Source organism: Corvus brachyrhynchos, unplaced genomic scaffold (assembly GCF_000691975.1).
Source record: "Corvus brachyrhynchos isolate BGI_N302 unplaced genomic scaffold, ASM69197v1 scaffold279, whole genome shotgun sequence".
In the NCBI taxonomy this organism is placed as follows: domain Eukaryota; kingdom Metazoa; phylum Chordata; class Aves; order Passeriformes; family Corvidae; genus Corvus; species Corvus brachyrhynchos.
Window position 1 is genome coordinate 3,279,249 of NW_008246060.1, and position 26,024 is coordinate 3,305,272.

At 37.3% G+C, this 26,024-nt stretch overlaps 1 protein-coding gene across 12 annotated transcripts in view; it reads right to left on the bottom strand.

The window, feature by feature from the left end:
• The window catches only part of CUNH10orf107 (chromosome unknown C10orf107 homolog), a 260,433-nt gene that overhangs the window by 55,031 nt on the left and 179,378 nt on the right, over window positions 1–26,024 (bottom strand). For all 12 annotated transcript variants that reach the window (XM_017746379.1, XM_017746380.1, XM_017746377.1 and 9 more), the window contains 4 exons: window positions 19,637–19,767; window positions 16,564–16,733; window positions 13,325–13,469; window positions 9,128–9,200 (listed from right to left, as the gene is read on the bottom strand). In XM_017746379.1, the coding sequence (XP_017601868.1) occupies window positions 9,128–9,200; window positions 13,325–13,469; window positions 16,564–16,733; window positions 19,637–19,767 (519 nt within the window). The remainder of the gene's footprint in view (window positions 1–9,127; window positions 9,201–13,324; window positions 13,470–16,563; window positions 16,734–19,636; window positions 19,768–26,024) is intronic.

Consider the following 26,024-nt stretch of genomic DNA (forward strand, 5'->3'; position numbering starts at 1 on the left):
TGGATAAACTCCATCCCTTTGCCAAATGTTTTCCTCATTTAAGCCCTAATAAAAACATTTTGAATGATTACACTGAACCTAAACGGTGTTGAAGTCTTCCAAAAGTCTAGCAAGCTACAAAGAACAAATAACACAAATGCTGAAGAAAACAGTTGTTTTGTTAATATTCTATTTACACAGCTGGATTCTTAGGAATTTTACCCATCTGTATATTTAGTAAGCAAGGCAAATTAATGCTTAGAATTGCCATTTCCTAAGTGAAAAACAAACCAGTAAAATGAAAAGGCTTCCCCACAATCTGTCTCTCTCTGCCCCATTCCAGATAGACACGCACACCTCCCCTGTAGCCATGAACCACGAAGTAACTGGAGAGGATTCTTCACAGACAGATGTAATTTATAACAAAGGCAGGAAAAGGCAACCCTAACTCAGAGCTTGCTGCCCTTCCTATAAAGTTCACCTCCTTACCAAGAAAAAGCAGAGAATAATTTGTTTGGTTTCTGTACTCAACTCCTTTTTCTTTTATTGTGAAAAGTTTCCATTGTACTTTTATGTTTTGATTATTGAGTAAGTTTAGAGACTTGCCAAATAGCCCTAGATTGTTAACAGACCACCACTATTTAACTTTGAATGCTTTAGCAAAATAAAGGCACAGTTCACATTAATATTCGATGCCCTCATTTTATTTATTATCTTTTCTTTGAAATTTAAACAATTTTCCTAGCTAAGGTTTATTAAATGTAAACCTAAGTAGCAATATAAGTTACCCCACATACCAACCAGACATCCTATAAAACTCAGCTTTCTAATGAGTAACACCACATTTTGCTGAGCTTAGCATATTCATAGGAAATCAAAATAATGTTTTATGAATTAAGTATTCAAATACATCAGATTCAATGTTCAGTAAAAATACTTTATGTTGTATCTTATGACAAGTCATAAAATTCAAGGTGAAATTAGAAGACATAAAAACTTTCTGGTGCATTTTAAAAAGGAACTTTCAAGGATTCCAAAACTTGTCTGTTATTTAGACTTGGATTACATTTGTCCTCATAACATCAACTAAACAGATGAAAATTTATTAAAATGTATATCGATTATAAATCATCACAGTAAAGAAATGTCATGCTATTTATTTATATGAATAAGGTCAACATGTTATTCATAACATAAGGTCACAAGATGTATGAATTTGATACATAAATATTCACCCGTGGGGATACATTCCCATGAAATATCACATCACTTGCCCATTCCACAGATACTTTTATGAATACAATTTAATCTTCAAGATGATGAAAAGCTGCAGATAAAGGTAATGGGTACAAAACAGTTGTTCATTGTAGTATAAGGTCATGGATCCCTGTCTGCCAATTACCAAAAATTATGCAGGAAATTTTGGAAATAGGGCAATTGCTCTGGAAAACCAGTCTCCAGTAAGTCTCACTGTACAAGCAGGCACAAAAATGGTACCTGCTGGCAAACAACTTTAAAAAAAGGCAGCTAAATTTGAACCAGCAAAATATAAATGAAATGTGGCACCTTCTTGAATAACTGCTTAATCCCTGCTACATTACATGGAAGAGTTTAACACCAAAAATAGCATTGTTCTGCAGCAGACATAATGCATTGGGCTCAAAATAAAATGTCTCTGTTTTCTTTTTTTGGCAGATTCCTTTCAAGTTATGTTCTTTGAACTTCCTAAAAATTAGTTATTGTGCAAATAACCTTCTGCCAACATGCCAGCAGCAGCCTACCTGGCTCTCACCAGCTTATGTACAAAGCCCTTCCAATGGTTTGGCTGATATAGAACCCTGTTTTCTAGATTCCTGTCTCCCCAGCAACATGCCCTATGGAAAGCTGAGGGCACACCACAGACCCCTAAATCATGTGGGCCTTGCTCCAGTAGAGCCAGCTACACTGTCTGGCACCAGGATGGAGCTGGGGCTCTGAAATGATCTTCAAGAGCACTGCTTTGGTGTCAGGGAGTTTAAACACAGACATGTAAGAATAGCAATTCTGTTAAGTGTTTATTTTTTTGTTTTAAACTGGAATTAAATCAAACTGCAAAAAATCTCAGATTCTCCTATGAAACAAAATTACTGATCTTTGCTCAGCTCCAAGTACTTTCTTTTATGTTGGTCAAGTAAAACAAGTAGAATTCCCAAAGGGCACCAACAGAGTGAGCTATTCTGGAATACTAGAAAAGTAAAACAAAATTCATATCCTAATAGTCTGCCTTCAGTTACTTTGCTTAACCACTTTAAAATTTGTCCAAGTCAATAAATTTCTGCCAATCTCAATGTCTTCTATTAAAATTTACATCTTGATTGATAACCATTTTTAAACATGTGCTGTAGTGTTCTGATAGAGCACTTAATCATTTGGATTGTAGAACATTCTGATGAATGGCAGAAACAGGCTGTCATTAATGTACTGACTATCCTTCCAGTCAAAGCCTACAATTCCTAGCTGACCTGCATTCCAGCATATAAACAAGCCATTACTGCTCTTATCACAACTACGTGTTTTTACATACATACAAACACACACATACGGAAATCAAGCCACTTTCTAAATAAATAATTTAAAAACTCATAGAGCACATCTGTGTATATATTAATTCCTGCATAGTTCCAGAAATGTTTTCCTGCCAAGAATTCAAGCTTTTTCCCCCTCTCTCTAACATCATACAGTCAAAAATCATGATGCTTTGTCAACTATACAACTGAACTAAAAAGTGATCATGAGCCTCAATTCTTTTTTCTCCAGGATCTTTAGCTTTTTATCCTCCAGGGTGCTGAACAATGTGACCCCAGTCACTTCTCAGTTTAATTCTGTGTATGTGAATAGATCCATTGAAATTAAAATCCCCAGTTTGTCAAAAAGAGGTGCTTGTTGAAACGCTGGCTGGGTCAGAACCATGGCGCTCAGCACACTGAAGGCACAGCCCATGTCAGCTATTTGGCATTTGTCCTGCCTGAATTCTTTTCTTCCGTGACTTCACGCACGTTACTGAGTTAAAAAGCAGGCTTGTTTTGTATTTGATGTTTCCTAAGAAAATAATTTAAAAAACGTTTTGTTAATCATTCTCTAAAGCATTGTAAAAGTACTCAGCACTGGCTTATGAATTCCACCAGCTCTCTGGAACTCTCAGCACTTTTCAGGGCAGAGCAGTTCAGCTACCAAAACTCAGGAATGTTGAAACTGCTGTAGAAGACCGTCAGCATGCGACCTACATGGAAATGTAACTGCTAAAGGTCAGTGTATCTCCCCTACTGACACATGAGTATACCAACACAATCTTTGGAAAACAAAGGTTGCTTCTTCTAGGCAAGAGATGCTTCAATATTTGAAGTAGCACTGCACACAATTCCAACAGACTCCACTTTTCATTCAGACTAATCACAAGTCCTTCAAGATCTCTGGTTACAGCCCTAGCAAGCCTCAAGATCAAAGGGCTGGATATCTGTGAATTTTGTCACAAAACCCACTGGCTCTCCAGCTGTTTACCTCAGTAATTCAGACTTGGGTATGACACACTTCTGTAATGGACATCAAAAATTTCCCCTCAGACATCAAAAGTCCAAGTACCAATTTTAAACATCCATAATCGGAAAATAATGAACCTACTCCTGAGGCTGTAGTTTTGATCTTCATAGCAGTAAAGGCTTGAGGGACATGTTTTGAAGGAAAAAAATAAATAAGAGCATGTAAATGAAAGAGAAATGGAATGTAACACAACATCAGTTTATCAAAGATACACAATGCCAGACTAATTTCATAGTTTATTAAATAAATAATTTTCTAGACAAAAGCAATGTGAGAGACACGATCAATTCATGAGTGAGCAGGAATACCAACAGATGGAACTGAATGGCCTTGAAGACTATTCACTCTTGTATTCAATGACAAATTGGGAGGTGACATTGGGGGGATATTTTATTTTTTAAACCTACAGTGCACTGGGAGTACCTCAGCTAGAAAATACAATAACAAAGGAGAACCAGAATAGCAGATGTACGATGAGACAGCCACATGACACAGATATAAAATGTGCTTCTAGGACCTATCATGTAGGCTATTCCCAGCAGAGGAAAAGAAAGCACTATTGATATTTTACAAGGCCTTGCTTTTATCTCAGCAACAATATTATGTCAGTTTGGTCACTTATGTTCTAACAAAACTGATCTAAAGTGGAACAATTATAGAAGAAGGCCAACAGGATGACAAGAGGCTGGTATGGATGTAAGAACACGTGTATCAAAGTCTACCTTGAAAGCAAAGATTAGAGGAGGCTGGTTTTTCTAGTCTAGCTGAATGAAGGCTGACAATAAGATTGCTGTCTCTTTATACACTAGAAAAATAAACACTGGGGATGGAATGAGAGCTAAAGGTCAATCCTGGCACAAATTGGCACAAGGACAAATGCACATAAGCTTGTCATGAATACACTCAGACCAGAAATTGAAGTTTTATAACAATTACAGAAACCAGGCACCAGGGCACTTCTTAACTGAAAGAGCAAAGACAAAAAAAGTTAACTTTTTAAACTGGAGTTTGACAGGTTTCTGAAGAGGATTATGAATGTTTCCCTAGGAGAAAGCAGCATGAGAGCTGACAACTGAAGACATCCCTTCCAGTCCTATGCTCTTCTTGATGTCTTTGCCATGGTGATATTTAGAAAACAAAGCTACAAAAAATCAACTCACTGGTTTTTAGGCACTACAAATATCTGAAACCTCCAGGCTTTGAAAAGCACTTCATTAGCTGGAGAATGAGTTTCTGTGGTGTGAACTGATATGCTTGTGGAAATGTTCTGGTTTCATACATCTCTAAAATGCAGTTCTCAAGAAATCATTGAGCAAATTTGTTTAAACAATGACTGATTAACCAATCTAAATATGCAACACCTAATGAGGATTATGTATCAAAGTCAAGTCCCAGACTTTAGGGCTTTTGCCATCAGAAGAAAAAAAAGCTTTATTAGCTTTCAGAAAGCATATTCTTCCTATCCACCTCCTTAAATTCAAACACAGAAGGGATTTTGTTCAAACTTAAAAAAAAACCCCAACCCAACCCACAATTGGATAAGGACCAGACACAGTCCAAAAGCTTAATGCTTCAGAAAGTAAGGAGTACATGGAAAGAAAGCATTAATGGAAACTGTTTTGGAACTCTAAGTACAGAGGATGATATCTAGTGACTGCTATAATACTGAATCTGCACTGCCATTAAATTTAATCTTCGATATTTTTATTGCAACCTGACCCACTATGACATCTCTGAAGAAAATTACATTGTACAGTACTATTTCAAGAAGTCAAACTTAGCTAGTCATCTGGGCCATAAAATAGCAGATTACTCCATCAGGCTGGCTAAAGCAACTAGGAATAAAACTAGATTTACCAACCACATTATTTTTATTAGGAAATGTTTCAAAGCAGACATAATCCCAAAAGACCTTAGCCTCATACCATCCAAAAATACACAACAGAGAGCAGCAAAAAACATGAACTGCAGTATAAGGTGCAATTTGTAAATGAGAGAAAAAAATATTGCAAGATATGTCATAATATATCATCCTATCAAAGCAAAATAAATTAACTGAACATAGAAATAGAAAAGAATAAAAACTTCTACACAATTAATGTATTAACAATTTAAACCTTTGTTATAAGATCTGACGTGTTACTAGGAATTGCTCCATTGAATCCCTGCACATCAAGATTTAGTCTAAACTCCTTTTGATTTCCTTGAAATTGCAAGCTAATATAGGTGTATTAAATCACAGCTAGAGAGCAAAATGTCCAGAACAGGCAGAAGGAAAAAACCAGTATCTTTAACAGCAATATTCCTGAAGAATCCTGCTATGGTAGCACTACTTGCATTTTATTTTGGATCATAGCCACAGAACAGCTAAAGCACAGCTTCTTCTGTAATCATTCTAAATGGGGGGAACTGCTCATAATAGTAACAGGAAAAAAAGGCAATGAATTTACTTGGCAATCTTAACACTTCTCAGCAATTCCTTGTACCGTCATGTTTTCTAACAGGTATTCATGCATACATAATATATAGGTCTTTGTAGATCCGGAATGAAGGAGAAGTAAGGGATTTGATAGCTGAAAAGGCAAGTTTTAAACTTTAAATACTGTCAAAGTAGGTTAGAAGTCTGATGTGTGTTTTATCATCTAACCAAGCATTCATGTCTTTATGTTTTAACCTTTTTTTTTTCTAGGCAATATGATCACCTCAGGAAGTTTGGGGTTTAAAGGCTTTAGCCAATGCAAAAAAAGAAGAAAAATTAAATTAGCCTGGCATTTGTTACCTTTTCTAAAAGACTTGAATACTGTCTGTGTTTTACAGAGGTGGCTTTATTATGCTAGCTGCATCAAATGCAGAATATTAATCAGACTGTGAAGCTCCACTAATTATGTGCTACATTTAAATAACTTAGATTTTGTTAAGTGGCACGGCCACAAATATTGTATGCATAATCTGAGTTTTGAGTCATTTCCCTTTCTTGTCTGATTTTATTCTACACAGGAAATGACAGGGTCATTTGGAAATAACTGCAGTGAAAGATCAAAAAGGAAACTTGATTGAGAACACTGTATAATTGCCTGTGCTAGAGAAAAAAAAATTCCAATGACTTTACAACCCATCGCTATAAGATTTCTCTGGAAAACACACACTGTGGTTTCCCTGAAAGGATATCCATTACAACACTGAGTACAGCTTTTATTTGTTGTAGCTGCATCTCTTTTAAAGAAGCAGCTCTTCTCCTGAGGCTGTTGGGCTTTTATTCAGTAGGTAATTCTTTCGGCACACATACTCCCTGAGCTAAAGCCATTTCAGTGGAAGCAAATCAATTCTGTTGAAGCCAGTAATTTCACTGACTCATCTCGAAGTGTTCATTTGGAAAAGGAGATAATGCTGTAATTAAGCTCTTGGAACACCGTGGTTCTTGTTATTTGGGAAAATCTGGCCATTACAATTTACAGTGTCCTGTTCCAAAAGAACAGGCTTTTATTGCTGGAGCTAAAGGAAAACTTTTTAGATATTAGTTGCACTCAGCTTAGAGTCAGGATCACATCCAGCTCTGGGCTGTGGTGTGTCTGCAGTGGCGTTTTTTGTTTTTCGGTAAGACATTGGTCTACATAACAGGACAGCAGCCAAACTTTCAGCACAGATTTACTATCTACTTTCAGCACATGGATTTCCCAGTCGATCTCCTGTTCCCTGAGCAGATGCACTGTGGAGCAGGCAACCCCAGGTGTGCTCCTGCCACAGGCACACACACTAAACCATGGCAGCCCCAAAAACTCTGTTCATCTATGGGATTGCAAAATAGAAGTAATGATTTCCTTTATGCATAAGAATTTCTAAAAAAACAAAGTTGCTGTAAAAGAATTTGAAATCTATGCTGGGTTCACCTCTCATCCCATTTTAACACACGAAGCAAGTGCAAATAATGCCATAAATTTGTATGTGCAGCTTCAATGCCCTAAACTTTTACTTACTGAAGAACAATGCATCACCCTATCAAAATAAACTCTAACAGAATATAAGTATTGATTTTCTTGGGTGTTGGAGTGTGGTTGGACAAATTAAAAGCTCTCTGCCATGGAGCTCAGAATACAAAACAGACAGATTAAAGTGAAGTGGCACCATAGGTAGGAAAGGGCCGTAAGGGAGTTACAGCTAAAGACTGTCATGCGGGGTTTTGTGACAGTTGTAGCTGCAGATGGCACTTGTTGCTTGAATGGATCATCACCAAAGTCACTCCCTGAAATCCATTTCTGCCATTGCCCAGAGGTGCACCCTCAGCAGAGGTGGTGCTTCCCAGCAGAGCCTGTCCAGGGCAACCCGTCCTGCAGCTGGGACAGTGCATGCTGATCTCACCCACCCAGAAATGCATCTTCAGGAAACATAGACGCATTTCTTTTAAGCTGGTCTAAAACCTTTTAAGATTCATGACCCAAATTTACACAAGACTCACTTAATCAAAGCCTCATTAATATCGTTTTTACCAATTAAGAAGTGCTAGCCATCCATTGATCTAATTACCTAATATAAAAACCCCACCCTAACACAGTAACGCTGAAGTTCTGCTCTACCTTTTATTCACAGTTTTGTCACCAATTTCATCGTAGCTGGAATTTTAACCCACCTTGTAAATGATGAGAATTATTTCCAAATATTTGCATCCATGTCAAGAAAAGTCCTTTTTTTACAACATGTCTACTTAAAGCAACATGGAAAGCAATTATCCCACATCATCAGAGTCAAAATACCAGCTGAAAGTGTAAAGGAATTTTTCCAGTGCATTAATTTTAACTTCACTGTGTACTGATAAGCTAAAATATAAGTACTATCAAAAAAATTACACTACTGTGCCTCTCTGGGCAACCAGTTGGCTCCTAATACAAATTTAAAATGCAAGTATTTTTTAATGTATTGTAACATATATCCTCAAAAGGCACAGTCAAGCTAAAGGAAGGTTAATTTGATTAATTGAACCAGTCCATTTGATTAAAGGCCACATCCTGCATCAACACATTTTCCTACGTATTTTTTCACGTGTAAGTTAGAACACATGACAAAGTTCGCCGTGAAACCAACTCACTATTGTTAACTGAATTCTTTCAAAATGCTCAGTTTTTAGCTCCCTTGTTTTTTTGCAGCCAGTATAATTAACTCTTGGTGGCTGCAGTAGAAACAAGACTCTGTACATGCACATGCATACATCTCTATTAGGGCTCTGGTCAGACTAGGCATGGCATACCACCTTTTCTGATTTTGACTGCTGATTTTAAAGCAGAGTCAGACTCACACGCTGCTAATTCAAATTACATGCATCAACTTACAAACACCTATACAAGTGTTCCTGATTTAACACAACTAACGGCTTAGCCAAGCAATGCATTTTTTTGAAATCCCAAATTAATTTTGAATACGAGGATCAAAAACATCTTAACTTGCGCTCTTTAATCAGCCATTTTACGTTAGTAATGCAGGGACGTTGACATGAAGTTGCTTTGAGCAATATAAAACATATGCCATGGTGCACTCGTTAAGTAACTCTGCATAATGAGTTCCATCCATATAAATGACTCACCTCATTACTTATCACAGGTTCTTCTCTACGACCATGGAAGAGGTATTCATATTCTTTATAGTGTTTAAATAAGCTGAAAAACAAGACAATATAGACCATTACAGCTGGAAGTTTTTGGAAAGGTAACAACATTACAAGCTTTGTTAAACTAAGAGTTAACCTCCAGCATGGTAACAGTTCAAATTTTAAAAAGAAACAGTTGTTTAACCTCAGATAAAACATGCAGCATATTTAGTTTGCAGGATTTATTATCAGATGGCTGTAGAAAATACAGTGTGATACTTAAAAATCCATCCACTTAGCCCTTATGAAATTGAACTCTGAGAAGACAAAGTTCTACTCTGAAAAAAGTAATCCCTGAAACGCTTATCACCAGGATACTTATGCCTTTAATATCAGCAATAGCAGACAAGAAGGAAACAAAGCCAAATCAGCTTTCAGATTCTGGGATGGGCTGCCAGTACAGGGAGAAAGTTTGATCTTGGAACACCAAAACAATAGAGAATAGAAGAACTTATACTCTCAAGGTCACTTTGCAAAATCAGTGTATTATTTCCTCAAAGAAAAACTAAAAAAATAGATTGACACCAAGCAGCTTTGTGTATTACAACAAAAGTAACTTTAAATAGACTTTGTCAATGGCGTAAAATATTTATCTTCCTTAAAACACGTATGGCTTTCCGTTTCACATGTTTTAAATAATTTTCTTTGTTTCCTTTTCTAATGATCAATGATATGGCATTTGTTTAATCAAAAGTTTTGTTTGTCACAGTCCATCTGTTGCAATTAGTTCTTCTCTTACAATCATGATACAGAACTCCTGGCTTCTGTCACGTCATTTTGACATATGATTTAAAACACTGCTCTGTGATTTCATAGCAAGTCCAGGTTGAAGAATGATTCCAAGAATTTATCGCAGTCCTGCCTGCTGTATCCATGAAAGGTACAGCAATATTTGCAGGGAACATCTGTAACTGGTTCCTGTGCTTTCTGGCTAGGGACAGGACACAGGTTCTTTTCTTGGGAGACCCATCAGCTGCATCAGCAGTACCTTTGCCTCGGTTCCTGCAAGGCCCATATTAGAAGACTGGCTGCCAGCAGCTAGAGGCTGCCTTCCTCCAAACCCCAAACACACAGGCAATTAAATAAGTTCTTACAGTCTTTGCAATTTGATTTAAGTATATTTTTATTGCAGCACTTCACCAAAGAATTCCTAACATGTTTCAGCGGAGACACAGAAATTATGTTTAAAGAGAGTTCAAGACAACCTGGAAATTACTCACACCGATTTATAGAAATACATGTCCCCTTTCATATACACCTGTAATTTGCTAAAATTCTAACAGGAGTTATTTGAAAAAAGACAAAAAATATTTTATGAACATCACAGATGTGCAAGAAATAAGACATATATCCTTCCAATCAGATTGGCAGAAATTATTATTTCAAATTTGCTCTCTTACTTATCCTAGTGCTTTGGAAGGAAGACAGATTTACAGCACCTAAAAATCAGGTCTTTTCCCCTCCCCCTCCAAAGGTAGTATGATATTCTTTATGGACTATGTTACAGGTACATATAACTTAAAATATGTACCCAAAAATATAAGTAATTATTTTTGGCATTTCTGAATTTTATGTCTTTATTTTTAAACAGACCTCTGTTCAACCTGGCACCCCTAATCCTGTATGAAGGAAAGAATTCCCCCACTTAATGCTCTTTAAATCAAATCACATAAATTAAACATCAGCATTTATTTAGAAAAAACAGTGTAGTTTCTTTCTTCTATCAGGCATTATATAAAATACCCTTTTTTGTTTCTATTTTTTTGTGAACAATTAAAAAATTCTGTACCAGTGTTTCTAGCGATTACACAGAAATAATTTTACTTGTGTAAGTAAGATTGTTAAGAATAGGCCCTCTTATGATGTCATACGAGAATCTGAAGGTGATTAACAATGACATATTTCCCCAGCTCCACTGCTTCCTGAAAAGAAAATGTCAGGAGTTATGCTGATGTGTGTTTGCCCAAGGAGACAAGATAAAAAGATGATAACTGTCACCTTCCACCAAACCTGGAGGTGTCATTGTAGTTGCTGCACAGTTTGCGCCAATGTGGTTAAGCATTTGTCCCTGTTTCCATTATAAATCCCGTGGGTTTAGAGCTCATCTGTAAAAATGTGATCTGAACTACAACATGTCATACTGTCTTGAGTAGAAAAAAAGCTACAGGCCTATCATTTAAAATTAAACAAGAAAAAATGTTGAACTAATACATTAATTTGAATTGCAATAAAACTCAACCTATTTCTGAGTTCATAAAGTTTAAAGTACACCCATTTAAGTGTGCCAATTCCACTCTTATTTAGAAAAACATATTCCAGTGACTGGAATAATGGATTGCATAAACTGGACACACATGATACATTTCAGTGTATGTGTGCACATCCATGACGTCGCCACAGCATACATTTGTAATAAACTGAGCAGTTTGGACATACAACCACATATTTGGTGGCCAAAATACCATTCTGCTGCAAAAGTTTTGCAGCTTGATTGTATTCCTGCCCAGTTAATACTTTGGTGGTAGTAGGATGGAGCACCTAATCTCTTGGACGAAATTCTTGTGACTGTGAAGGAATTACTTCATGGACAAGATATCTCTCAATGGATAATTTACACAAGAGCTATAGACATGCTATTTGGAAAGAACATTTGTTCCATATAAATATACAAAAGACACAGACAGGAAGGGAGAAGTAAAAGGAGTTGAGACATCTCAAATGCCAAGTTTCCTTTTAGTTTAGGGCTAGTACTTGGCAGGACATTAGTTTGCCTTGACTACAGAAATTTGAGATTTAAAGAGATCTTCCCATTTCTTATGGGAAGAACTTTAAGTGGTTTATATTTTCCATGAAAAAGAAACAAAGGAAAAAAATCAGAGAGCAGGAGAAAGAGACAAATTTTATAGCCCAATCGTAAGAGAAATCGCCTGTGCTGGTTTAAATCCCCATCTGAATCCAAGTACTGTAAACTGGAAGGCTAATAGCTACCCTAGTATTTTTGCTTTTCTTCCAGAGAAAATATTTTTCTGCATTCAGGCAAACAGTTAAAAACCTCCTCTTTGCTGTGTTAAACTTTTCCTAAAGAACACTCAGAAAATTCCCAACAAATCTATGTATGGATCAGTCATGATCTTACTCAATTTTAATGCCCATCTGCCACAAATCCCCCCTCTAGCCCCCATTTGGGTCAGAAAACGGCTGGAGGGCTATAGCTGCACTACAGTGGATGAGCATATACTACAGGAGTAACTTCTTAATTTTCCATCTCCTTGCCCCTGACATTCATGGATGGTTAAACAGCTTGAGAACTGTTCTGTCCATCATGTACTGCAAACAGGGGTATGTGAGTACAGCCACTGCCTTAACCACAGCATTTCAGTGGAAGAAGGTGTGTACATGTTACTATACAGTAAAAACTTTATACAGGAGTGTGACTGTTGCTATCAGACTCAGTATTTTTCTCAAATAAATAACGAATTTACTGCTTTTTGCATCTCTTTCTGTGTCTCTGTTTAAAAGCCAAGACATGTCACAGAACCTTTTCATGTACATACTGGACTTTTGCTGATTTTGAAATGCAATATATTTACGACTCCTATATGATCATAACCTTAATTCTGTAAAGTACAAAACTTTAAATCACTTCAGTCCACTATAACTGTCAAGGCCAGACAAATACTTAGAGTAACAGACAAGATCTACAATTTTATTCAGATGGAATCTAAAAATAGCTTTTAAAACAAATGAAGAATATTGTTCTTACACCACTCTGTTTTCTTTTATCACTCAAAACAAAACTCAAAAGGAATATTTTCAGCATAACCTTACAATTTGATAAACTTCCAGTCTAAATTTATTTTCTGGGCTTTGACATCTGAGGCCATATCTTTATTGCTCCTTGCATATTCTCTCTTCTTTTTCATGATTTAAAGTTTGGCATATGCAGTATGTTGGCACAGTAGGAAATATCCAGTAAAATAATAGCAAAATACTAGTAACAGTAGTAGTAGTAGTAGTAATAATAATAATAATAATGGTTGATTTTGTTGTTTTTGTTGTTACTGTTATTTTATCAGTCATTCCCCTGCTATATTAGATTAGTGAAATAAGAATAGATTGTGTAGAAATAAATACCTGATAACCAAATAATCAATGATTGCTTTGGCTTGCTCAATGCTGAACAAATTCAGGTCACCTCTTTCTTCTGAATCAGTTTTGCCTATTCCAGACATTGCTCTTTCAAGTTCTTTTAAATTATTTCCCAAGGTCATATGTTTGTCTGCAAAGTAATCCCAAAGAACAAAAACTATGAATAAACATGACAGGGTGGGATGAGTTTTTTGGCCCATTTTAATTATAAGACTTCTTGAAGTTTTAGTTATGACCCATCACAAAACTGAAAAAGCAACAGCAGTCAAACGCTTCTCTCTGTTGCCATTATTCTCATCAATAAAGTGTCCATTAAAATTTCATCACAAAACCACCACTCTGCCTTCACAAAGGAAGAATCACAAAAATGGGTGTTCAAGACACTACAGCTTCCCCTCTTACCTACGCAGAGAGAACCACAGGCAGATTAATATGCAAATTTGAAAGGAAGAGTATATTTTTCTTTAAAATAGCCTACTGCTTATGTATTGTAAAACATTATTCTTCTGACCATGCCCCTTGTAACATAAGCCACTAATACAGGAACAGATATTAAAAACGGTGAACAATATTTTTAAGTGCTTACAGCCATAAGAGAATAAACATGAATATGCATAATACCCTGTATGTGTCATCAAACTTGGAGACATTTTTGTATCCTTCCAAACCAGATAATTACTTTACATTTTTACCCTGGAAATCAAAACCAAATGCCAAAACAGGTTGGAATTAGAATTTAAATTCTGTTTGTTAACTGTCCTGACAAAAAGGAAAATCTGAAATATATCAGTGCTTGCTGAACCTATAAAAAGAAAGGATTCATTTTTCTGATTTGCACAGTGTCTGCTGTCACTAGAACCATGGGGAGTTTAAAGAAAAAGCTTCAAATACAATTTATTTTTTCCTTTTATATCTAAAAAAATCTACAGAAAAAAACGGGGAAATATCCACCAGTGGTGAAATAGATTTATTTTCCTTACTGTTTTATGTCTCTACTGATACACTCCTTGGGTTTTTTTGTGCAGAAAACAAATTAAAAGACTTAGAAGACTTCTGTTCTTTTATAGTTTTGACCTTTAGTGGTACAGTAATCAAAGACTTGAAAATTTTACCTCACTTTTCAGTAAGAGAGGCAGCACAATATAAATAACCATATGGGAAGGGACAAGAAATAAACACAGAGAATGTAGAGGAAATAGAAGCCATAGGAAATGAGGAGAAGCAACAGAACCAGAAATACCACCCTTTGTAGGGAAGTGAAGGCACATAACAGGATCACCTAGCCCCTGAGTCTGTTGCCAGCTCATCCAAATTTTCTCTTTCTTCTGCACACCAGATTCTCAGTCCCAACCACCTGTCTCAGGAAGACTTGCAGAACTTCTGTGAGGTAAGGAGCACCTTACCCTCAATGGATAGAAGAGGAATCAAATCACGTGACCCATTCTGACTCCCAATCAAGCACGGCCTCCAGTTTCCGAACCTCAGTTTTCCTTGCTCCTTTGCCAGCCTTAAATGCATTTCCACTACCCTCCTTCTCTAAATCCATTCTTCCTGCTCAATGCTACCCTTGCTACTACAGCCAAGTCAGCTTAATTCTCCAGGCTGATTGGGTCCAGTGCAGGGAAAGGAAAAGAAAGGGTCACTAATATAGAAGACATCAGAATTTTGCTTTTAGTTGAAATGTTTGGTAATTACAAGAAAATTCATCTCAGCCCTGGGCTACAGCATACTTTGTAAAATGGATTTTTCAGGGGACTAAGCTGTGAAGCAAATGTAAGAAGTTTCCTGCAAGCATTTAGAAACTACATTTTCTTTCTCTAAAAACCATGTATATCTTAGCCAAATCTAAATGGATTTTCACAGGACAGCAAAAAGCAAATTCACAGCTTTTGCTTGCCAAACCTTCTATCTTTACCTCAGAGCACCGGGGCATTAGACCTGTCAAAAAAAAAAAGACACAAAATAGGTTCTTTTTCCCACAGCCTCTGTCTGCAAGCCCACTGAACTGGTTCAGTTGCAATTTTATATATAAAAATTCGCCAAAAGCAGACAGTGTCGTGGAAAAATTCAGCTTAAAGAGTTAAAAGTTTGGCACAGCTTAATGCGACTAAGATGACATTCCTGAAAAACGTCAGTCAGCTTTAATAACGGGTTGTGCTACCAGCCTGTCGTGTACACATGTATTACACGGTCTCATAAAACTAATTTCTGACGGGTTTCCATTCTGCTCCATTGTTATAGTAATATAGTTAGCATATGTTAAGATACTTCCTCATTGGAGACAGGAAGGACAACTGGAATTCCAATGATCATAAAGCACGTACCTATTCTGTCAAAATTCCAAGTCAGAAAGGCCCTTGAACTAAATTACAATGAAAGAGTATAATAACTATTAAAAACTTGATTTTAAATATTCGCCTTCTCTTTTGAATGAAACTGCTGAGTCCTTTCATTCTTCCTCTGGGATGGACTTTTCTCAACACAATCACCTTCAAAGTGAATGTTAAGCAAGCATCAGGATCTCTGAAAAAGAAGGTTTTAGAGGACACTGCTACCATTTTTTTCTGGCTATTTCATTCCCACTAGATCAAGCTTCATGCTTTGTGGCAAATTTCCTCATAGCCACAGGAGCTGTGGTCCCTTCATTGTCAGTTTTCCTCTTCGGCAGCAATGCCAGTTTACTTCCCTCACCAGTCCTTAGTTAACATATATTCTGTGCCAGAAGTTCAGCATTTGCCATATAGAAAGCTGTCTGAGAGTTGACCTCCAAGGATAAAATAAATGTAATTCACCTGCTGTAATGCTACAGGATGCACTGAATATCTCAAACAGCAGAAAAATATGCCCAAGGCTACAGTGAGTCAGTCACTGAGACAGCTGGAATTAGAATATAGGAGCTCCTTGCTCTCACTCTACTGTAATTATTATTTATTTTATCATAGCAAAGAAAAGGTCTCTTCAGGACCTGGCCCATTTGTACCACATACTGTACAAACAAAGAATGAGGAATATTCTGCTCAAAAGACTTGAGTTTTCTCTAACAAAAATTCAACATCTGCCAGTAAGAATTACTTTCAGGCACATGGGCTAACATACCAACATTCAAGAGGAAAATAAATCATTTCACAATTACTTGTAATTAAATATCACTTTATTAAAATGACTGGGAAACATTCTTGCCTTCCACTTCAGATATTTATTTTACAATTCTTAATTATACTTACCGCTGAGGTTCTCCAAGGCGAAATTTAATAGATCCATGAATCCTGAGAGCTGGATAAGACTGAAGTTCATTTCTTTAGCCCACCAAAATCCTGCAGTATAATAATCTAGTAAAATACCTTCTTTCAAAGATGTCTTTAGTTGTGTAAGATTCAGAAATTCTTCCATCTTTCTAAAAAGAATTGCAGAGTAAAATAATGAAATTAAAAAATAAATTGCAGATTCCAAAGTCCAACGTGGTCTGCTTGCAATTGTATCTATATTTTTTATTATTAGTTGCTATATTATTCATGTGTGCATAATGTACATAATTTCTTGAATTGAGCTCCATCAATTCCTAGGTAAGAACATTATGATCAGAGGACATATAAAAAAGTAAACAATCACCTGCAGGTTTCAGCAGACACTGTTCAAGTGCTAAGATATGACTAACAAAAGAACAAAAATTAGAGAATTACAAAACCAAATACATTTAGAATTCCAGAGAAAAAATGTGTGTTTCATCAGGAACTGGTTTGTGGGATGAAATGACACAATTAGTCTCCACTTTCTACTATCACACTTTCACTCTGATTGAGATAATTTTAGAGTAGTAATAAGATCTTGTTTCCATCTCAGGATTATTTTCCATGTGGCCCCTGATGAAAAATTACATTTGAAAATTAATGTAAATAATAAAATATATAATTACTGAAAGTAGCTAAAATATTTAGAAGTTTAAATTGCATTTCCATAATGGTCCAAACATTTAAAAAGAGCCTTATCCCATTTTACTGGCACACAATGAAAATTTTCCCACTTACTTTAACTTGCAAAATGTATGAAAAAATACACTCCCTTGTAGGAGGCCATACTGTTGCTGACACATTTATGTCTACTCTATCCAAACACAGAATTAGTTAGGTCTTTTATAATAACTGTCTGCTTTTTTCCACATGAAGAGGGGGGATGGGGGCTAGAACTTGGTTTCAATTCTTCCAGTACAACTTCAGCCATGTCTCAGGTTTTACATTAAAAAAAAAAAAAAAAAAAAAAAAAGTTTTACATTAAAGCAATCCTTTGCTTCATAACTACAGCTGAGGATGCAGGTGCCAGGGATCACAGTTTCTAGTCCCCTGTAAAAGAGCAAAGTTTTCCCAAGCCCTGCTGCCTTCTCACTCCTTCCTACGAAGGACATTAATCCCAGACGTACTGATAGCAGCCATTAGATTTTCAGGGGTTTCACCGACACAGTACAGACACGCTGTCAAATGAGATGAGTTTCTTTTTTTAATTAAAGCCTCAATAGCTAACAGAGTAAAGCATATAATCCAATCAGTTTTGTTTAAAACATGTATTCCTTTGTTCTGCATGACAAATTTGTATGGCTGCACACATGCAAGTCGGTTAAAAACACTTAACTGTGTCCTGAAATAGAAGTGGAACGTGGCCAGCTGAACTTTCCAAGGTTTGAAACAGTCCATATCCTCTCTCTCTGAAGCTTCTGCCAACTCTGTGTTTTCATAATCAGAGCTTCTCAGGGATTTAGATTTTCTCTGATTCTGCTACCAATGCCAGTACTCATCTTTTCAGTATTTTGTAAGGCATGTCACTGACAACAGTATCTGTACATGATGGGGAAATGATGGGGCAGTTAGATTTCCTAGTTACCCTCCCTGCTTTTTCTTTCTTCATGGGGCTCCAGTCCTATGAAGATGGACAGCAGTACCAAACTCCCTGAGAGATGGGAATGCAGGACATTAAAACTCTCATACTGAACCAGACCTATTCTGATTTTCTAACCTTAGCTGTGGCCTTCAAACTGCTTTTGTAAATAGACACAACACACTGTGGTAAACAAAATTTTAATGCTGCTGCTAAACTGCTTAGTGTGCATAAAATACCCTGTAACTATGCTCCTTCCAGTAAGATGCAGTATATACTTAAATTCCCCCTGTACAGTGTGTATATATAAATACATATGTGATCAGCTGAGACTAAAAGAGAATATCATCTTTCAGTGTTTTTCTTTTTAATCTTAATGAGAAAGTTGCACGAAGAATTGTGTCGTTAAGCACATTTTAGTCTCCAGTGAGTCGTACACTTCAGTCTCCTCTAAATTTAAAGAGACCTATTGTGCAAGAGAAAACAGGAAAGGAAAGAATTTTTGTATTATTATTTGATGGTAGTAAATTTTCTTTCCAGTTTTCTTAAAAAAGATCCCAGAAAGACCTTTCCTCCATAAGAATAGTGACAAATAGGAAAACAGAGTATGTTTCAGGAATATTTTAAGCTCAATTAAATGGTTACCTATTCAGATGAACAAAGTTGGATTTTATATATTCCCCCACCTCTTCCTTCCCAAACTAGACCAGTGGCCCAGCCCTTTGGCTTTCAACTCCCTAAGAACCTGCTAGCAGACACAAGCGCTCCTAAATAATTTGTGCACTTCTGGAAAGCCTCATCTTTCAAATATAAGTCTGGAGTCTCAGGTTAAAATCCTGGCCTCCTAAATTCAGCTGCTATTAAACACTAATAACAAGAGAGAGTGTTGGTACAGGAAAGACAAGATAGGCTGACATCAGAAGTCTTTGGCTGTCTCCTATTTCCCCAGTGCTCCACAATGGTGACCTACTAATGCCTTCTTGAGCTTTCCATCCCTTGCTGAACTTTAAAGACCTTTTTGATTTTTTGGTAACTCGTGTTACAGTACAGAATCTCAAAGGTTTTAGCAAAAAAAAGTTACCAAGTGCGACTTATTAAAAAAAGCTCAGTACTGACCTATTCTTATTTACATCTCAGTATTTTGTTTACAGTGTATTTAAAGCTATTGTAAATTCAGAAACCACAACAATATGAAACACAAGTGGAAAAAAAGAAGTCTAAGCAAAATCAAGATATACAGGAAACACAGTAACCAGACTGGATCTGAGATCAACAGTATTTCTTCCATCTTTTGTGATTATTAAATATCAATGATTTAACTGAACAATTAAACACTAATGACATAACCACCACAAAAGAAATCTAACAAATAGGCTGCCATTTTTATTTCATTATTATATGGGTTCCAGCATTGTTGTCATTGCTACTTACTTTTCAACTCCTTCCAGATTTTCTTCTGACAAGGCAGTAATTTGGGAAAGAGAAAAAAATGCCCTATTAATAATCTCCTTTCCACCTACGTCATCCTGATCATGGTCTTCTTCCTGATCTCGGACTTCTTCCTGCATACATACATATAGGAATGTAATTTTAAAAATGTTTATTTTATTATGTCAGTAACTTATCTAAATAACATTTTTATATTGAGGAGGTATGCAAGGGATTAATTCAACAAATGCCAAAAATGTAAGACAGCTATAATTATATGGCAGTAACACAATACCTTAACACATTCTCACTAGAGAAAAGCTGGGCAGATACATGGAACATAGTATTTTTATCATAAATTCATGTGGGAACACTGTGACATATTATGTGCTGCACAAGACTAAATTAACTTGCAAGCAAAAACAACAGAGATTTAAAGGTGCAAAAGAATCCATGAATCTAAATTTGACCAACATGATACTGCATTGCACAATAATTAAATCTTAAAATTAAGTTTCTCCTAAACATATTATGAGAATACACACTTATTACTATGCTATTTGCTTTCCACCCTGTACTTGATTGCATTTTCATATTTACTGTGAATGATACACACACAAGGATCTGACAGTACTGTTCCTGGGAAGGACGTACATGTTTTAGGGGATAAAAACCTGAACCCAAACTAACAATTCAATGGTCTTAGAAAAAATAGGAACATTTTATGGTATTTCACGTTGTGTGGTCATTGACAAAAAAGATATTTCAGTAAGAAATCTATGAAATGCAAAAAAAAGTAGAAAAAAATCCCCTAAAACTGTTTCAAAATAGAATATGTAGGTGACAAAGTGAGGCGTCAAAGCACATTATAAAATGTGAGATGAGGCAGCCCCTTCAGAGAGGTGAGGGCAGGGGCACAAAGGACAGTGGTCACGGGACAGAGTGCTCCAGTTGAAAGGGACCCACAGTGAGGCAGCATAAGAAAAAATAATTCACTATAAACATATTTAAGCATTAGAATACATAACTCAGAAAGGCAGAGGAATCTCCTCCTTGTAGGCTTTCAAGATCAAACTGGACAAAGCCCTGTTGGGCACTGGGTGCTGGCCTAGCTCTAATGAAGCAGCTGAACCTGTCCCAAAATGCCTTCCAGCCTCCTGCTGGGAGTCTGTCTGGCCTGACCACACAAACACCTGATCACAATTTGCTGGTAGCAGGTACACTTGTACATCTGCAGGACCTGGGGTTTAGAGAAGTGCAGCAAGGCAAAGCTTGCAGAATCCTGCTTCCAGCTCACACGGGGAGAGTGAAGCAGAATTCCTGACACACACTGATTTTTGAGCCTGACCAGCACTGCTCTGGGCTGACACCAACTCACTCCAGCGCTGGTGAAGGAGAGCCCCCAAATAAAGCTACACTACTCCCCCTGCTGCTGCTGAACTGCAAGATGTACTGAAATCTGGGACCAGCTGAAGAACCACAGTCAAGAGAGACGAAACAAGACTGAGAGCAACAAAAAACACTCACTCAATGGACAGACTATTCTTCCCCTCTCTAATTAAGTACTAGAGTACTTTCACACTTCAGTAAGAAAAATTACTGTTCCCAACTGTAAACAAGTCAATCTCAGATACAATGTCTCATCAGAACAGGAATGGCATAAACGAAAGCTTCCTTCACATAGTTAAGAGCATGACGTTAGTTTGCTTTTATTAGCAATAATTTACACAGCATAAAAAAAAATAATCCTACAGTCAGTAATGCTGCTATAATTGAAGCTGCAGGGAAAAAACAATACCTCTACATGCTAATATTATACAATTATTGAAAGACCTATTTTAATAAGTAGAAAAAATACAAACGCTTTCCTGAAGTGGTGTCAGAAATCTGTTGAACATGAGATTTTTTAGAAGCTGTGGAAGCTGAATTAAAAGAATAACTGATATTGATGTTTTGGAAACTGAATTAATGCTCCTCCCTCACTTTCTCTTAGGATGTTCAATACATAGGATACTTTAGTATTTATAGTGACCACCACTATCTAAATTACGCATTACTGGTCAGTCAGTCAACATCTTACTGGGCATACTTGTTAGTAAGGCAAAATGCTAATATTTTACAAGTTGCAGTTTAAACTGAAGAGATAGGCAGCTGCTGTAACTCAGTGTTGCAGATAAGGCTCCGTAATCTGCACATCAAACCACAACAGCCTACAGGGCAAAGCAAAGGCTTCCCAAGAACCATTTCATCACATTCCCAGCAGCAATATTCCCACCAATGCATTACTGTTTTTGTTAATGTTTGTGATAAGGATGGGGTTGGGGCACCACTGTCCACTTTAACAAGCACAGGTATCAGATACGAAGAAATACTTATGTTACAAATGTTACAAATGACAGATGAGGAACTACAGGAGATAAAGCACGTGATTTAAAAATATTTTTTTTAAATTAGCAATGTTTCTGTAATTTAAAAAAGTCTTGAAGGTCCATAAATCATTTAAACAATCCTGTGTTTATGGACAGTTTCTGCTTGGGCCGAACCTACACAAACACACCTGACTAAAAGCTTACAATTATTTTGATTGATTACTTTTGTCTTTTGATTGCTGTCTTAAACCACTACTGAAAATACCGGGAGATTATTTTTACATGTGTTCACTGGTGTCAAAGAATTTACTGTTCATTTCAGTGTTAACTGCAGTGACTGACTGAGGTAACCCAAGGTGAGTTAATTCTAGTAATGCTATCTTCATGTGTCAGGAAAAAAACTCCTGAACCAATCCTACCAATACACATTCCCAGCAGTAGACTTAGCCTATTTAAATACAGGCTGCTACTAGAGAATTATTTGTTACTGTTTTATTTTCCTTGGAAGGATTTTTAGCTGTTCTGAATGCATAATATGTTTCTGGCTGTTCAATACATTACTCCAAGTACTGTGGGCATCCCTTATTAACAGCATCAAATCAAAATACCAAACAAACGTTCTAAAACAAAAGAGTAAAATCTTTCTCAATCTCTCAGCCAATGTTCAAAAATTAAACAGGAAATAGCAGTAGCAGAGTGATATAGTTAAACAGCAAATTGCAAAACACCTTTGTGTTTACAGGGGTGGGGAAGAACTCTCAAAACCCCAAACCCATACTAGGTCATCCCTGGCTAGGAAAAATGCCCCACTACCTGCAGTTTTGGTGAGGGCCTTTCCAGAGTGGCCAAACCTTGAAACACAGCAATGGAAATGAGCACCAGCATTCCTGAAGAAAAATAAGATTGTCGTCTGGGAAGAGCCCTATGCAGAGGTTGAAGATAGTATTTGCATTTGTTTGACAATATACCACCACACTTTGCCAAATCATGGCTTCCAAAAATATAGGCTTACCAAATTTCTTCAATTATAGCAAATACTTGAAGTGTAAGGAACTTAAGAGCCTGCTCTCCTCAGCCTACCAGGGAAATCAGACTGGACTCAACTTTCCAGTAGCTCATGTAAAGCAAGCTCAGCTACTCTGGCTGGGCTGACAGCAGTGCAGATGTACCCTAGAAGAGTGTTGTATATCAGTTACAACTTTAATCAAAATGGGAATGAAAAAAACCCAACCAAATTACACCAGCAACACAGGCTGTTATTTGTATTATTATACACATTTTGTTATCAAGCTGTCAGATGCTTCAGCAGCAGCAGAAAATCCTGAAGCTTTCTACATAAATAGTTAAGGCAGAAACAGAAACACATTCACTGTTCCTGTTTGTTTTTAAAAGGCCCCACTTGTCCACTCCCACAATGGGAAGTTAAGATCAATAGTTGCTATTTTTAGTCATGAACATTTCTTTTGTCATCAAACAAATGAGGAAATAAAAATAGCAGCACTAATTTCAACTACCTTCAAAAGGGAAATCTGCAGATGCATTAAATGCAAAAGACAAAACCTACAGGCAAAGAAAGCTTTCAAGGACCATTATAAACATGATAGTGTCCTTTTAATAACAAAATATGTTGCAAAAATTTCACACAGTCCAAACATTAAGATTTATGGTTGACCAAATGTATGATGACAATAAATTTTACTGATGTTTTCACAGCTGCAGACCAATTATAGGAAAAAATGTGGTTAAAAATAAAGCAGCAGCAAGACTTGCTAAGACCAGGATTCAGATTTTCTAATATACCTTCTGCCAAAAGTCATTACAAGTCAGAACAATTATAAAAATATTCAATTTGAATCAAAAGGAATTGTCTTAAAAGGTAAGAAATTATATTAAAAAATAGTGCCAGAATAGTGTTTCCTACACCTTACATATAGACCATGCCAAGCTATCTTCAGACAAAACTACAGACTATATAATGTAGTTTATAAAAACACACAATTTCACAGGGTTCCCAATAAAAATAAATCATAAAGGACAGACAGAAATATCACAAAAGTAAGCTACTGCGTGTGGAACAAACTTCAATACATAAGGAACAGAAAACATGAGAAAAAAAAGTTGTTCACTGAATTCCTCTAAAGATTCTTTTTATAAAGCCACGAAGTAAAAACTACAAAAATTTCAGTGGTACATTTCAAACAGATGTACAATATATTTTTGACAGCCTGTCGTTTCCCATAGAGCACACCCTGTATCCTTTTACTGTGATCTGACTGCATTACCCCAGTGTTACGCTGCTCCAACTGCCAAAATATTTACAGAGCACTAACAGAGTGCACTGTGAGAGATGCATATATTTTTCATAAAGCATTTAGAATACTTAATAACACATTTCGCATGGAAGAAGGTTTATTTATTTAAGGAAACCTAAATGTTAAGCTTTTGTACTGACAAAGATGCAACCATGACACTGGCTGAAGGCACTTAATCACTCCCACAACAGTCACAGCAACTTCTTGGCCAGCGGAGACAACAAAGCAGCTCAACCAGAAGAAAATTATCTTGTAGTAGCTACAGCTACATAGACAGGCTTGAGGGAAAAATTCGGAGTTGATGCAACACCTCATACGTTCTTGGGAGGAATAAATTTTGTTCTTGTATCTCTTGACATGCAGCATGAGACGAGTCGCCTGTCAGAAACCACACCTCTGTCAACCAAGTCAAAAAAGGAAAGAGGAAAAAAACAGGGAGGAGGCTGAAGACAAGCAAATAAAGCACATATTAATGCAAACACTGTGGGTTTGTAAAATCCTCCAGCACACTTCAGCTACCTAAAACAATGAAAGGTGAGAAATACAACTGTGATATTGCTGGAAGGAAAGTGTCAGCTTGCTCCCACTCCCTCAGTGGTCTTTGAAAGGCAACCAAAAGCCTTTCCCTCAACAATTCAAAATTAGGAGATTCCTACCACCACAAATAAGCCAACTGTGTTGGTTTGACCCAGGCTGGATGCCAGGAGCCGACCATGGCCTCTCTGTCAGCCCCCTCCTCAGCTGAACAGGGGATAAGAAATATAACAAAAGGCTTGTGGGGAGAGATGAGGACAGGAATTACTGTCATGACCAAAATAGTCTCAGCTTGGGCAGGAAAATAATTTATTACCAATGCAATCAGTGTAGAATAACGAGAAATAAAACCTACATCTCAAAGCACCTTTCCCCACCCCTCCTCTCTTCCCAGGCTCAACTTCACTCCCAATTTTCTCTACCTCCTTCCCCCAGGAGCACAGGGGAATGGGGCAGAGTGCTTGCAGTCAGTTCATCGCATGTTGTCTCTGACCCTGCTGCCTCCTCATGGGGAAGACTCCTCACACTCTAACCCTGCCCCAGCACAGGAACCCTTCCATGAGGGATAGTCTTCCATGAATAGCTCCAACATGGGTGTCTGCTCCACCGTGACCTCCATGGGCCCCAGGGGCACAGCTGCTTCACCAGGTGCTGCAGAGCAATCTGCTCTGGCACCTGGTGCATCTCCTGCCTCTCCTCCTCTGCTGGCCTTGGCATTTGCAGGACTGTCACTCTCCCATATTCTCACCCCCCTCTTCCATCTGCTGTTGCATGGTTTCCTCCTTCCCCTTCCTAAATCTGTTATCGCAGGGATCCTCCCTCTGTCACTGGTGAGGCCAGCCTTGGCTGGCTGTGGGTCTGTCCTGGAGCTGGCTGGCATTGGCTCTAGTGGACATGGGAAAAGCTTCCAGCAGCTTCTCACAGAAACCACTCCCGTAGCTCCCTACTACCAAAGCCTTACCACACAAACCCAACGCACCAAGAAATAACCATACACTTCTGAAGGAGAGCCCATAACCGAGTGAAGCCTGGCAAGGTAGTGGGAGGTCAGAAGTGGACGAGGTGCTCAGCAGCAGCTGCTCAGGGTGAGGTGGGGTGAGGTGAGGTGAGGTGGGGTGAGGTGAGGTGAGGTGAGGTGAGGTGAGGTGAGGTGAGGTGAGGGACAGACCCGGCTGG